This window comes from Sinohyriopsis cumingii, chromosome 4 (assembly GCF_028554795.1).
Source record: "Sinohyriopsis cumingii isolate HCF-2022 chromosome 4, ASM2855479v2, whole genome shotgun sequence".
NCBI lineage: Eukaryota > Metazoa > Mollusca > Bivalvia > Unionida > Unionidae > Sinohyriopsis > Sinohyriopsis cumingii.
In genome coordinates, this window is record NC_142964.1 from 21,131,179 (window position 1) to 21,147,530 (window position 16,352).

The 16,352-nt window shown below is 34.7% G+C and overlaps 2 protein-coding genes across 3 annotated transcripts in view; one reads left to right on the top strand and one right to left on the bottom strand.

Annotated features, from left to right (window-relative positions):
• Nucleotides 1-4,174, top strand: part of LOC149800784 (survival motor neuron protein-like) — a 32,231-nt gene extending 28,057 nt beyond the window's left edge. Inside the window, exons 7-8 of the mRNA XM_089954769.1 lie at nucleotides 35-157; nucleotides 2,738-4,174. Of these exons, the coding sequence (XP_089810895.1) occupies nucleotides 35-157; nucleotides 2,738-2,800 (186 nt within the window). The 3' untranslated portion in view covers nucleotides 2,801-4,174. The remainder of the gene's footprint in view (nucleotides 1-34; nucleotides 158-2,737) is intronic.
• Nucleotides 1-16,352, bottom strand: part of LOC149800785 (flap endonuclease GEN homolog 1-like) — a 62,033-nt gene that overhangs the window by 1,441 nt on the left and 44,240 nt on the right. The gene's annotated exons all lie outside the window — the stretch shown is intronic.

Here is a 16,352-nt window from a genome sequence, read left to right on the forward strand (position 1 = left end):
AGTATATTTCTAATACAACATACGCTTCTTTCAGAGAATTCCGTTAGTGCCTCCTCCCCCTCCCCCATTTGATGAGTCTTTAGATAGTGAGAATGAGGCCCTATGTAGCATGCTGATAGCCTGGTACATGAGTGGTTACCACACAGGATACTATCAGGTGAGTGGACATGATTGCATAATGATTCATAAACAAAAATGCGATGACATAAAGTGCTGAAACAACAAGTAATTTATGTCAATTGACTAGCTATTTCACAGTAACAATTTACTACATAGACTTGTTGGGATAGAGATTGTTATCATTGGAGAAAAGTAAAAACAGGTAAAGAGGAGATGGACCTGATATCTTAAAATATCTGATAAATCTGTCTTTGCTCTTGGGTCTTTAGGACTTACATGACTACACTAACAGAGCCCAATAGTAACACATTTGTCAGTCCATCTATCAGCAGGTTGGTTTCTGCGAGATAACTATGCAGGGAATTGTTGGACTTTTTTAACCAAAAATATGGTATGCAACATTATATTGAATAGACCTTGAATGAGATTGATTTCCATCATTCCACAACATCATGTATGCCCCCAAGCTGCCCATCATCCAGACCATGGTTTTCCACAACATCATATATGCCCCGAACTGCCCATCATCCAGACTGGGGGTTTCCACAACATGTATGCCCCCAAACTGTCCATGATCTAGACTATGGTTTTCCACAGCATCTGTTCACAAAGGTTTGTTGGGTTTCAACCAGATTTTGTATGGTGGATTATAATGGGGAAATTCGAATGATTTTCATTTCCATCATTCTATGATATTATTGAAGGAATTGTGCCTCATTTCTTGATTTCAACAGGATAACTTGGTGAATGTTTGTTGGAATTTGGCTGAAATTTGGATTGGTTAGCATTTGGCATTATTTTAGTGGTGCCTTGAATGAGTGTTATTTTTTAGTGTTCTGTGACACACCAGACAGGATTTATGTGCCTGTATTGCCCATCCTTCTAGTTTTGCAACATAACTTCACCAGCATATGCATATTTTCAACTACATTTGGTAGATTGCACTGTGAATAATTTCCAGCCTTCCATGACATCATTTACAAAACTTATGCCCAATGATTGTCTTCCCTTCTGACTTATTTTTCTCTTTTATTACTTAATAAAGAATTGTTAGATTTTAACCAAAATTTGGCTTGCCACTTTAAAATGTCAGATAAGAATTTGTAATGAGTTTAATTTACATCATTCCACTTTATAATTTGTAAGAGTTAGAGCCCCTGAATACCCATATTCATTTTATTTTCACAGCATAACTTAGTAACAAACATTGGATTTCAGCTTGTGTTAAGGAGACCTTGAATGTATTGGATTTCCATTATTCCACACCTTCTGTCTTGAGTTATGTCCCCTAGTTGCTAAACTGATAGATTCCTCTGTTTAAGGATATGAAGAGCAAACTTTAGCGATGCACCCATCATGGCTTTTAGTTTCTGTTTATTTCAGCAATGGCATGTCAGTCAGCCTCATTAAATATGTCCTTGATAAATTGTCAGCTAATTGTACTACTAGATAAGTTTAAAAAATGACATTTTCAAAAAGATGATTAACTGCAGTCACTTGACGGTCTTTGTTATTTCTACTGAAAACAGCTAATTCTAATAGAGTTTATTTTTCAAACAATTTCCTGCTTCAGCTTGGAAAATATTCATTCTTGGTTCCTCCAGACATTAATTCAACTACCAATGAAACATAGATCATTAAAGTAGCCATCATTTAAAAAAAAAAAAACAAAGAAAATTTAATTTGTTTGATCAATGTCTTAAAACTACATATCTGTTCATGTTAGTGGCATTGTGTATTATATCCAAAGCTTTAAACTACCTACCTTGAATTTGTTCAGTTATTTAACTTGTGCACACTTTACAGTTGTGATTGATTGATTGTACTGTAAGGCTGTATAGCACCTATTGTACAGTTGTGAAAATGCTGTTAAATTGAGTTGATTCCTTGAATTAGATTAACTTCATATCTTTCTACATCTAAGCAAGAATTTTATTTTGTTAACTGAAATCCTTGGTTGACTGGACTAGATAACTGTAGTCAACTGTCTAGTCTATACACTGGTTATTATTATTTTATGGTTCACAAACCAGCTAGTTGTTTCAGCACTAGTCATATAGTATGTTGATTTATCAGTCAGAACCAGGTTTTATTGTGAAATTGAACATACTTTCTCTGCATTATGAAGTAAAGAGTTATTTGCAGTTCTCTGATCTCAGCTTAAGAAAAAAAATTGATGCTGTCATCTGGTGCAATAAAATAATGTTTTTTCCTTTAACCAATAATTGTCTTAGTTTGTAAACTTTACTTGAATAGTTCTTATCCATTGCAGAGTGTTCAGTTAGAAACTAATTTATTTTCTCTCTGAATGATTTTCCCAAAGGGAAGTTTTTAAATTGAGATGAAATTTACCAAAGTCTCCCACTAAAGCTACACATTAAAGGTAAGTCAGTTTTTCACTTTATTTTTCTTGCATATTATTGCTAAGTATTGGTCACTCTACTCTTCAAATGACTTTGCAAACTGCAAACTGTTTTAAAAAGTTGGAGTTTGTTGCTAGGTTTTTCACAAAATGAATAAAAACAACTTAATTTATATTGCTACAAATGACATCAATTTTCTTTTTTCAGTTACAATATTTTTAAATTTGTATTAAGCTTTCTTTATCTGTTAACAGGGTTTACAAGAAGCACATAAAAGAGGAATGGGAATAAAAGCCGAACCTTTTGTGAACAGATGACGTATTTGTACAGGACACTAGCATGGAAGAGCATTATGTGTTGTATGGGTGTAGAGAAATATTCAGTGGAAGTTAGATTTGTTATAAAATAAAGTTCTGTTGGATATGAAGAAATATGAACAAGACAACTTTCCCTTGGCTCTCCTATTGAGAAAAACTTGTATAGGCTGTTTGTTGCAGAAAATTGAATGTGGCATTCTTTTAATTAACTGAGTTCAGATTTCATTTTTTCATTTGCTGATGATTCTGCATCTGCAGTATTTCGGCTAAGAAGCTGGAATGACTGGTATAGATTTTCTTTTTATTTTTGTAGGAACTACACATTTTTTCTGAGGAAATCAAATCTAACCCCTCCATCATAGGACTTTACCTTAAATGAAACCTATGCTCAGGAAAAATTGTTAAAGGCTGAATTTGCTGACTGCAAGATTTCTAAGTATGAAGTACTTATTTCTTGAAGTATATTTTTGGAGCATGCTGATTTTTATAACAAAGAAATTGAGTTCACAAAATGTTAATGAGAAGTTTGCAACAAAGCAGCATTACAACCATAGTTTTCAAGATCAGTTTGTAATACTACCCTTCTCTTGGTATACATGATGCATAAGTGTTCCTGTCCTCCATACAGGCTCTTCCCAATATAATGGATCAAATTTTCAAAACTGATCTTCACATCTTCAGACCACAGCCAATCATATCCCTTAGTTTTATGTCTTTGTCTTTCAAATTGAAGAAGGAAATGTGCAACATTACACAAATGACTCATTCTGTATAGGATTATGTGCATGCAAAATTGTCTTCCTCCTCCCAAGCTCCATCATGACAGGATGGATGGAAATTCTGAAACTGTTGTGTACATCTACACATATTAAAATTTTGAAGTCTCCATCAATCTAAAATATGTAGGATCAGTTTTCCTATATTATGGATACATGATCGAATGGATAAAATTACATATTCCTTGCCTTTTCTTTTAATAGCTGGATAATAATTACCATCGGCTTTTCCTGATTTATTTCAAAACTCAGAATTGCAATTTAAAGCAAAATAAATGTATCACCTTGTGGTGGAGCCTGTAGCAATTTATTATCTTGCCATCAAACAAGAACATGTCATATTTCATGGCACTTAAATGGTCCAAACCTTATCAGACAAGGTCAAGCAAGAAGCATCACTTATGTTTAGTAAACATTGGTTATAGAAATAAAGCTTTAAGTTTTTATGAACTTAGAATTGGTTGACGTTATTCATTTGTTTACTGGCTGTAGAAGAAACATATACTTTCAAGTAGATTGTATCCATCATTTAGAATACAGTTGAGAATTTAACTGCTTCACACGATTAGGAATCTTCCATTAAAATGTTCACAGATTATGGATTTCTTGTCGTTATAATTGTATAACATAAACCAGTATTATGTACTAAGTCTCAGATTTAAGGTATTTAAAATTTATTATTTAAGTGTTCATAATTTTTTGTCAGATGCACGTATAATGCTTAATAGGTGTACACATGATTATAGGGTGGGGACCTCAGTAGTTGCCAAGTTATGACCCAGGGACTAGGTCCATTGGGGTAGAGGTGGCTTCTATGGTTAATGTCAGTTGCATATATAAATTTGTCTGTTCAGGCTGAATATAAGTATATCTAGTTGTGGAATGGCGATGTCAATAGTTGCAAGTTATGACAAGTTATTACTCAAAGGCTAAATCAGTTGAGGTAGGCATGGACCCCATAGCCAGTCATTTTTATATTTGAATTTGTCTTTTCATGTCCAGTGAGTGTGTACATTTGTATGGTGGGGATCTAAATAGTTGCTACATTGTGACTAGGTACCACAACTGCATGTTCCTGGGGCATGACGCATGGGTCTCATTATAATCTCTCTGACACAGGCTTGATACTTGGGGCTGTAATCACACACTCGCCAATTCTAAGATATGTTAGTCTTTTCATATTTATGTACAATAGCCCAGACTCAAACCTCGAGCCCAGAAGCTGTTCCAGAATTTTTAAATTGTTATAAAGACCATCCCAAATCATGTTCCAAACAGTAGACCATTCCAAATCATGTCCCAAATAGTAGACCATTCCAAATTGTGTCCCAAACATTAGAGCATCCCAAATCATGTCCCAAGAGTAGACCATCCCAAATCATGTCCATATGAGTCAGAATTATATCAGTTCCGTACAGTGAGCAAACCTGAGAAGATAATGTTTCTATTTCTAAAAGTATCACTTGATCAGGAAATTCTCAACAGAATTCTGTTAGCAAGGGACTCCAAGAGAACTCTATTAGAATTGAATTGAATTGTTAGCATTGGACTCCAAGAGAACTCTATTAGAATTGAATTGAAAGATCATTATTTCCTCCTGACTTGTCTGTTTACATAATTCTGTTTAAGCCTCTCCACTGACTGAACTCTGCATTATATCCCTCATTCTACGATTCTCAAAGTATCTCAAGATAAAGCGATTATTAACGTGGAACTCAACATAATAGCATTGAACTCAAACATAATTCTGTTTAAAATGGATTGTATGATCATTCTTTTTACTGGACCATCAGTTAACATAATTCTTTTATGCCCTTCTGGTCAGAAAACCTTGAGGAAAATGTTTCTGTTGCTTAAGTTATCTCAAGAATTATGTTAAGAAGGAACCAATAAGAATTGTGATAGGAATTAAGTATAAGTCTTTCCCTGACCTACCCTCTAACAGAATTATGTTTAACCTTCCAGCATAAGAAGATAATGATTCCAGTTATCAAAGATTAGAGGTTATTAATATAATTCTGTCAGCATGTTACTGTAACAGAGGGGGCCCCGAGTGGTCTAAAGCGCTCACCGTTACGGATCACTGCCATCTCACCTCTCTGTCTGTGTGGGTTCGAGTCCAAGGCTCGGCTAGCGTGGGTATGTGGGAAAGCCTGCCAGTAGCTTCTCGTAGGTTGGTGGTTCTTTCCTGGGTTCTTCCTCCACCAGTTATACTGGCAGCCATGTATAGCCTATCTTGTGCTGAAAAATGGCATTAAACCCTAGAACAACAACTGTAACAGAATTTTGTTTGGAAGGGATTGAATCTTTCCGGTGAGAGAAACATTGCTCCAGGTATCTCAAGTAAAGAAGTCTCCAAATCAAAGATACCCAACACGATTCTGTTAGGAGCTCATCATATTGTAATTCCCTAGGATATCTGTGAAGAGAATTGTAGTTAGAATTCAGTATAGTGAACCAGACACAGCATGACAGCATAGGACAGTGTGTGTGTGTGTATATGTATGTATGTATGTATGTATGTATCTATGTATGTGTATATATATATATATATATATACATTGATTATCCAGACACTATCATTAAGATTAATTGCTTGTATGGTCTACAGACTATAGCCATGTCCCCTGAAATTTTCAGTTATTATAGTGTATATGTGAATAAAACTAATTTGCCACTTGTGATGCCAACAGAGAACAAAGTGACAGAAATTAGAAATAAATTGAATATAATCTCATATAATTATAATTACATTGGTATTATGAATAATTAATTATCGAGGCCCCGAGTGGCCGAGTGGTCTAATGCACTCTCCGTTACGGATCACTGCCATCTCACTTCTGGTTGGTTCAAGTCTAGGATTCGGCCAATGTGGATATGTGAGAAAGCTTGCCAGTAGCTTTTCGTGGGTCGGTGGTTCTTCCCAGGTTTTTCCCGGGTTCTTCCTCCACCATTAATACTGGCCGCCATGCATAGCCTATTGTGTGCTCAAAAATGGCATTAAACCCCACAACAAGAAGAAGAAGAACAACAAATTAATTATCTTTAAAAGTAAACATAGGTAGGAGAGAGGGACAGTACAGGGAAAGACAAAGAGAAAGTTTATTCTTAAACCCGAATGATGCTAAGTGAGTACCAATATGAAAATATAGAATTTCTGATGCAGGAATTCCAAGCTTATCAGGCATGATTAAATGCCCATACAAGTTTTATAAAATACATTAAGTAGTTAAATCGATCAAATTTCAGTTACTTTTTTTAAATGCTTTGTTTTGAATATTTACTTGAGATTGATGCATACAGTTATACATTTTCAATGGAATTTGATCATCCAGACAAAAACTTCTACCCCTGATGGACCAGAATAATTAAGATTATATATATATATATATATATATATATATATATATATATATATATATATATATATATATATATATATATAAAATCTGTTGAAGAATTACAAAGAGAGTACTTCAGATATACCTAATCTTTGCAGTTTTGAAATTTTAGGGAAAAAAAAAAATTTGTCATATGTGTCATTCTTATTAGATAATGTGTGTATTTATAATTTGTAATACAAGCACTGTTAAAAAATAATACATAATGCAAACAACACTTGAAACAAATATACATGTGATATTAAAGGGGGATTTAAATTTTTTTAAATATTCATTTTGTGCCTCGTATGTATAAATGTATGGATATGTATGCATGTATGTTTTTTCAGTATGGTTGTATGTACACGAAGAAGGCATATATCAGTGTTTCCATATATATGTTCAGTATATTTCGCTTGAAATTGATCAAGGTTACATTAAACTATTTTGAGGAAAATTGTGAAATTGGGACAATTATTCAATTACTTGAACATATTGATACAAATTTATCAAATTATGAATGGGTAGGGATAAAAGTAAATGAGGCACAATTCAGAACTATTGCTGGAAAAAAAAATGTGTATGATAAGACATGGGTAACAGGTCATGGATGAGTTAGATATAATTTGTACAATAAATGATTTAAAAGTTAAGTATGTATATATATATGTTGGGAGATAGCTGTATGCATGTATGACTGACTGATTATATATGTTTGTGTATTTATAAATGCATGTCTTTCAGGATGGATAAAGGATACATAACAACTATTTTTTCAAAAATTGAGGAAAATGTGAGTTGAGATTACAAGAATTGTTAAATTGTCTAATGTATCACTCCGGTGGCCTAGTGGATAGAGCGTCTGCCTCGGAGGCAGGAGGTCTTGGGTTTGAACCCCTGCCGAGTCATACCAAAGACTTACAAAAATGGTACTAACAGCTGCCTCGCTTGGCGCTCAGCATTAAGAGAGTTTGTGGTAGGACTGGTCGGCCTGGTGTCAGGATAATGTGACTGGGTGGGACATCATGCTACATGTCTGCGGCATGATGCCCCAGTGCTAGACGTCACTATAAAGTGCCACATTGCAGACATTGTAGTGATACGACTGAAAATTTTTTAAAGCTACATTAAAAATCCAAGTCACACACACACAAATTGTCTAATGACAATTATTGTATTTTTGTAAATATATTTACATGATTGCTGTGTTGTGTATTAATTAAGGTCACTTTAATGTTCCAGTGATTATTATGTAATAATGAAAATAAAAATATAATCTCTTCTGAACATGAAATAAAGTCAGTCAGTAATGCATACACACTGTGCCTACATGCATAGGTCACTCCCATCATATTTACCTACCTCTCAGCTACATTTATAACTTTGTCTCTGCCTACCTACTAATGTATCTTTTTGATTTTGATCAGTATATGTGAGTAATTGAACAATTTGTCTCTGTCTGACTTTTTAATCACATCAACCATACAACCATTTTAATCGCCTATATAACAAATTGTTAAATAAAGTTTTCATGGCATTGATAATCAAATTTACAACCTTTTAATTGGGGGCCCTAAGTGGCAGATTGGTCTGAAGCGCTCACCATTACAGATCACCTCTATCTGTGTGGGTTTGAGTCTCAGACTCTGCCACTGTGGGTACATGAGAAGGCTAGCCAGTAGCTTCTTGTGGGTCAATTTTTCTTTCCGGGGTTTTCCTGGGTTCTTCCTCCACCATTTATGCTGGCTGCCACGTATCGCCTATCTTGTACTGAAAAATGGTGTTAAACCCCATAACAACAACAACAACAAACTTTTAATCACTTGCTGACATTCAACTTGGCAAACTGCCAAAAATTTATCATTGGTAGTCTAGGTAACAAAAACACTAGATCTACAAAAGCTATTTTACCAACATAGCATAAAATGTTTCATACCAACAAGTACACTGATATAAATACATGTTTTCACTAAAACAGTATACATCAGAAATGTTACTTTGTCAACAGTAGCAGCACTCCTAAGGTTGTTGTTGTAGGGTTTAACGCCATTTTTCAGCACACGATAGGCTATACATGGCAGCCAGTATTAATGGTGGAGGAAGAACCCGCGAAATCCACGGAAAAAAACACCGACCCACAAGAAGCTACTGGCAAGCTTTCTCACATACCCACATTGGCTGAATCCGAGACTTGAACCCATGCAGACAGAGGTGAGATGGCAGTGATCCGTAACGGAGAGCGCTTTAGACCACTCGGCCACTCGGGGCCCCCCACTCCTAAGGTACTATGATTGGATAAGTATTCTCGAAGAAACTTGTTTTACTAGAAATTATATCTTCCATCTTAATCTACTATATGTTAAAGCAAGAATGGATAATTTCTAAAGTAAACAAGATTATAAATGCCTCAACTTTAACTAGGTTGCAATTACATTTTTCTAGAAAGATTCTGTCACTTAATAGAATTTTCCATTCTAGAACATTTTGGGTTGTCAACAAGACAAAATCTGTTACTAAAATTATAACAAGGAATGTGGTAAACATGAGGTACAACAGGTTATTCTGTGGTAGAATTCCAATGTCCCATACTCAGAGATAAACATGTTTACATTTAATAATTGAATACGTAATCCACAATCATTGGAAAATATTAGCTATGTATTCAGTTGTCCATAAAACATGTTACTGGTCAGGTACAGCATGAACTTGATTTTAGATTCACTTATACATAACATATAATCGTGGAGAAAAGAAACGAAAAACAATACAAATCAAATATACATACAAACTCCCCTCCAAAAAAAAGATTTATACATTAAAGCTTTCTTGTAACTATTAGCCAAATATACGTGTGATTAAAAATTACACAAGATGAAGTCTTATGAATTGCACGTAATATACATGAAGCAATATACACATGAAAGTGCATCTGCAATTAGATTATCTTTTCCTATGATGTGCCTGGTGTCAATATTGCATTCCTGCAACATCAAACTCCACCTTTAAATCAAAAATCTGATTTTTGTTTTTCATCTTCCAATTAAAGTAATGTGGTTGTGATCACTGAATACAATAATCAGACGAGCTGAACTAAATTAGACTTCAAAGTGTTGCAAAGGCAGTATCAAATTCAAACATTCCTTCTCGTTTGTGGAATAATTTCTCTGGTGCTTATTTAATTTTTTTAGAAAATTAGCACACAGGATCAATACCATTTTTGTATTGTTGAATCGACAATGCACCAACCCCTACATCATTTGCCTCAACATTTTAAATGATTAACTTAAATTTGGAGCTGTAAGAACTAGTGCACTCTCAACTAAGGCCTTTAACTTATCAAAGCCTCCTGAAATTTTTCAGACCAATGAAATGTTGGTTTTCTTGCATAACAAACTGGTCAGAGGTTCAGCAATTATGGAAAAACCTGGAGCAAAATTTATGATAATATCCATCGATACCCAAAAATCACATCAATAGCTTTTTACTGATAGGCACAGAGAATTCAGAGATAGCCTTTACATTAACTTCTATTGGTTTAACATGTCTATGTCCTATGATATGCCCTAGAAAATTAATACAAACATGGCAAAAGTCACTTTTACTTGTCAAATTTGCATCACAAATTTTCAAATCGTCTTCAAGTTATCTTTCCAGGTGTCATTGTAGATGATGACATTATCAGTATAAGTGTCACAGTTATCTGGACCAGATGTAATTGTGTTCATTAAACATTGAAAAGCACAAGGTGAACCTTTCATCCAAAATGACATCACTTTATATTGATCAAGTCAATCTGGAGTCACGAATGATGAAATTTCCTTTGTCCTTTCGATCAGTGGAATTTGCCTGAGTGCTTCAGAAGGTTAAATTTGGTGACAATTTGCATTTCCAATTTTATCGATGCAGTCATTGATTCTTGGCAATGAAAAGTAATCCATTTGTCACACTGTTCACTTTTCTCTGGTCAGTGCACATGCAGAAAGTATTATCTGGTTTGCAACAAGAATCTATGGTGAATTCCAGTCACTCAGTTATATGAAATCATTCTCCATCAAATACTGAATTCTTTTTTCAACCATTCCTGTATGAGAGGGATCAACCAGTACAGATGCTGTTTCATGGTAGTGAAATCTAGAATTTCATTGTCATGATAGAATTTATTTGTTTAGGAACATTTGGGAACAAGTGCTCATATTCAAATAACAGCTATTGTAGTTCACTCTATTTTGCAGCTGCAGATGTGAAAGTTTCTGGTACAGATTATTAAGTATTTCAGAATTCTGATGATTGGTTATATGAAAGTTTCTACAGACTGATTACATTCCATCGCTTACTAACTTGGCTTCACAATTAACATGGCTATCTCTTTCAGCATATTCCTTTAATATATTTATATGTAAAAATTGTTTTTGTTTTCCAGGAGTATTAATGATAAAATTCTTTTTAACTATATAAGGATGACATTACTCTGCCTGAAGAGGATTTTGAGGTATGAGCAACCAGAGCTCTAACACAAATCTGAAAAATCCTTTCCTTTGCATTTTTATCATAGATGAAGATTAGTTCTTGCAACTTCACAAGCAATTGATATCTTATATTTAAAGTTAGAAACATAGTTAAGAAGATTAATTTCTGAATTTTATTGTGAAAGAAGTTTCTCTTTTAATAATTTTGATGTTCCTTAGACAGCATGTCTAAAACTTGTTCAAAGGGATAAATCCTAGTGATTCTTGTACCAGTTCCCTAACAGTAAATGAACACCCTCATCCTAATCTTTTCAGATATAAAAACAATATCACCAAATCATAACTTTCAAAATTTGATGAAATCTTTCTAAAGTCCTTTGACTTTCAGAGTAACAGGCAGAAGGCTTAAATTGCTAAATGTGATTCATGCAAAATTTGCTGGAAAATTCCAGATATAAACTTTGACCCCTGATCAGATTTGGGAAGGTCATATTGTGTAACAATAAAACTTTATCAAAGTATTTGCCATAGTTTTAGTTTTAATATTCCTCAAAGGATCTTGTGGACGCACACATTATGGTCAACAAGTATTGGTTGCCTAACTTGGTCTGGGGTTGTTGTTGTTGTTGTTGTTGTTGTTAGTGTTATAGGGTTTAACGCCATTTTTCAGCACAAGATAGGCTATACATGGCGGCCAGTATTAATGGTGGAGGAAGAACCCAGGAAAACCCCGGAAAGAACCACTGACCCACGAGAAGCTACCAGCAAGCTTTCTCACATATCCACATTGGCCGAGCCCGAGACTCGAACCTACGCAGACAGAGATGATATGGCAGTGATCCGTGACGGAGAGCGCTTTAGACCACTCGGCCACTCGGGGCCCCTGGTCTGGGGTAATGAACTAACAGTCTACCATGATTCTGCTAAATGATTTGTCAAATGCAGAAATAGGTTCCAGATGAGCCTTGGGTATCTTCTGATTGGGTTTTCCTACCTTTTGACAAGTGTGACAAGATCTACAGTGTTTACAAAACATCACTTCTAAATTTTTACCAATTAAAATGATTCAAGATTTTGTGATAAGTCTTACTGACCCCTAAGTGACCAACCAAAGAGTTTAAAGGGATAGACTAAGAATTTCCTGTCTGTATAACTTAGGAACAACAATTTGATACCTCACTGACCACTTGTCCCGCAAGTACCTCGGGTGGTCTACATTTTTTAATAAGGACCCCATTTTTAATAAAATAAATAGGTATTTCTGTGGCTTCAGTTTCACTAATAGCCCTCTGAAACAAGCTTAAGTTCTCAGGATCTTGTTCCTGTGCAACAAAGAAATGTATTGCTTTCAGCACATGACCTTGACCTCTTAGAAATAAGATCATTTGGAGTAGGTCAATCTTTATTCTGTTGCTTAGTTTTCAATTGTAGCAAACGGAAATAATGTGCCCTTTCTTGCAATAGGGGCAGGTAGGAAGAGAAAAGGATTTCTGATCAGCCTTATTAGAAACTTGATTCATAAAAGTTGTGCCAGATTTTGATTTTGAAGTACTCGTATGAGACTGAATTGGCTTTTTACCAATAAACTGCTGAGTGGAAAACTTACTGACAAAAGAAATTTTGTGAGTCGAGGAATAATCATCAGCTAAATGAGCAGCATCAAGGTAGGCCCAAATATCACTGTGGATGCAATTCTTGAACTCTTCAATTAATATGAGTTGTCTGAGGTTACCCTAGTCTTGACCAACCTTCTTGGCTGAGTACCAACTATCAAACAGTCATGCCTTTTCCCATGCAAATTCGACATAGGTTTGATCAGATAATAATAATAATGAGGACTTTGTATAATGCCTAATCTTTAGAAGCTCTAAGCGCTTTACAACATTAGACAACTCCCATAACATAAAAAACATATATAATGATTTGATTACAAAAACAAACACCATGAAATTAGAAAACATAAAAAAAACATGCTGAAAATATTTAAGGTAGGAAACATTATTAGGTCTTTAAGTTTGTTCTTACAGTCAAAATAAGTGAGTTTTAAGAGCTCTCTTGAATGGGATCGCTGTGTCTTTGTGTCTTAAGTTCAGTGGGCAATTCATTCCACGTTGCTGGGCCCTGGTATGCAAAAGAACGCTGTCCATATGACTTTGCTTTCATAGTGGGAATAATGAGTATACGATTGTGAGAAGAGGAGCATAAGTATCTTGCTGGTGTGTACACATGGGTGAGGTCAGATAGGCATGTTGGACTGGAGTCCGTCGGTGAAACATAGTACAGGGAACAAATGTTGTGATTCTGGATTGAATGGATAGCCAGTGTAGGGTACAAAGTAGTGGTGAGGTGTGCTCTGATCGTGGTACTGTAAGTATGATCCATTGAGCTGTATTTTGTAGTTTCTGGAGTAGATATTGAGATGAACCAGACAGAATTGAGTTACAGTAGTCCAGTCTTGAAAGTACTAATGAACACACAAGTGTTTTAGTGGCATCAACTGAAAGATATTTGTGAATTGAGCTGATGCTTCTCAGCTGAAGATACGCAGCCTTGCATATGTTCATGACATGTTGGTGCAGTGTCAGGGTACTGTCCAGAGTAACACCTAGGTTTCATACTCATTGTGTGAATTTAATGTTGGTGTTGCTGATATTTATTGTTTGAGGTAAAGGATGTGAATGAGAAAGTCTTTATGTATTGATCAGAATGACCTCAGTTTTATCATCATTCATCTGCAGGTTATTACATGTCATATATGATTTCACATCAGAAATGCACCTTTCTACACGGCCTTAGGTACCAACTTATTACCCTTATATATTCCTTAACCACATCATAATCAGCACTCTGTTGTACTGACAGTGGAATATAAACATCGTGAGCTCTGCCAACAAGTACACTTGGTAATAAGTGAGTCCAATGTTCTCTAGGCCATTCAGGTTTGAGCAATTTTATCAAAATGAAGAAAATATTGATCTGTTTCTTCTTCTTGAAAAGGGGCTACTAACTTGACATTTCTAGTAACATCAAAAACTGAACTTTTGTGAAAAGGGAAGTAGTGTTTTCCACTTGCCAGCTCTAATTCTTTTATTCAAAACTGAACTTCCCTTTCTTCCTTTTATCTTTCTGCATCTGTATTTCCCTCTCTTTTTTCTTTGCATTTAAATTAGCATGTGCCTATCTTTCTTTCTCTCTTTCTGCAATTGCAATAGTCTCTCCTTTTTTTGCTACTGCAATTTTCTTTCATCTTTATGTCGCTGCATTTGTCTCTCTTTCTCTTTAACCAATTGCATTTGTCTCTTTCTTTCTTTTATGCATCTGCAATTCTCCTTTCTTTTTCAGCAGCTGAAGCTTTATTGACTCTAATTCTGTCTTGTGTTTTAATTTCGATTATGTTTTATGTCAGAGCCTGATTACAGACCTACTAATGAACTTAATGCTCATTTTTATCCTCTTTTATGCTCTTTGCCTCAGAAAGGTTATATTGTATGGCAAGCTGGAGCAATTCATCCTTTTTCAAGGACTCTAATCTTTTCTGGGTTGGATTTAAAATAAAATTCTCCACTTTAGTTGACATTGTGAGAGCTTGTTGTTTTCACTATAGATTTCTCAAATACATGTATGTGAAATAAAACCCAGGACATAGAAAATTCAGAAAGTGATTTTAAATTATCAAAACAAAGTTTTCTCAAAGATTTTAACAAAATTTGATCCTGTATATGAGCCCCCAATTTTCTGTTTCTGTTTTCTCTATGGTCTTAAATTAAATAACAGAAAAGAGCAAAAACCAACAAGTTTTGTAAAATTCAACAAATTATTTCCCTAGAATATAAAGTGACAATTTAAAGAGAACTTACAACATTACAAATTAAATCCCAAATAGTCGAAAAAGTTCTACAACCAATCCTAATGAATTAAGTTTTAATTAAATTTCAGTGGTATTCCAAATAAGAGTTGAATGAGTTGATGTGCCTGTAGTCTCATATGTGGTAATGTGCCTATGGCCTTAAGTGTGATGATGTGCCAACAGTCTTTTGATACGCTATATCAAAATAATATAATCCAAAAATGTTCTTGTCTGATTTCACTAATTCCTAATTAATGTTTCTGTCCAAGAATATTATTAATACTTTGTATTTCCAGTGAATAATAATTTGAATAAATAATTCCACACAAATCAAATACTGAACACAACAATAAGAATGATTCTGCTAACTTAAGATGTTACAACAAAAATGAGTAATTTCTCAAGATTATAAACCCCTCTACTTGACCTAGGTCACAATTGCCATTTTCTGGAAATACTGTCCCTTAATGGAATTTTCTGATCAGTTGTCAACGAGATAAAATCTGTTACTAAAATTATAATAAAGAACGGTAAACATCAGGAACAACAGGTTGTTCTAATTCCAATGTCCCAGTCTCAGACTATAATAAACATGTTCTCTTGTCCACACAACAGATGTTACTGGTCAGGTACAACATGCTTTTGGACAAGGTCAAGTCCAGAACACAATTACACATAACATATAATCATGGAAAAAAACCTACAAATTGAATATACATAACACTACTAAAATTTTTAAGACCTTCACATAAATAAATCAAAGATGGCTGCACGGACGGCCTCATGGCTTCCTGGTCCAGGCAGTAAAGTTGGCATAAGACAGTGTCTTTGACGGTATGGATGAAGGATATTTGACAACTTAATTTGTACCGTATCTGCTGTGTCCAGATAGCTGGATTCTTCTACTGACAGATGGGACTGCAAATATATTCTTGTGGTCAGTTTGTTGGTTGAATGGCTGGACAGGATGGTCCACAGCCAGAGTGGTAAATAAGTTAGCATCAGAAAGATGCTGGCCAGATCCACGTATTTGATGGAGAAATAAATTAACTCATAGTACATTGTTGCTGACTTAATAATTCT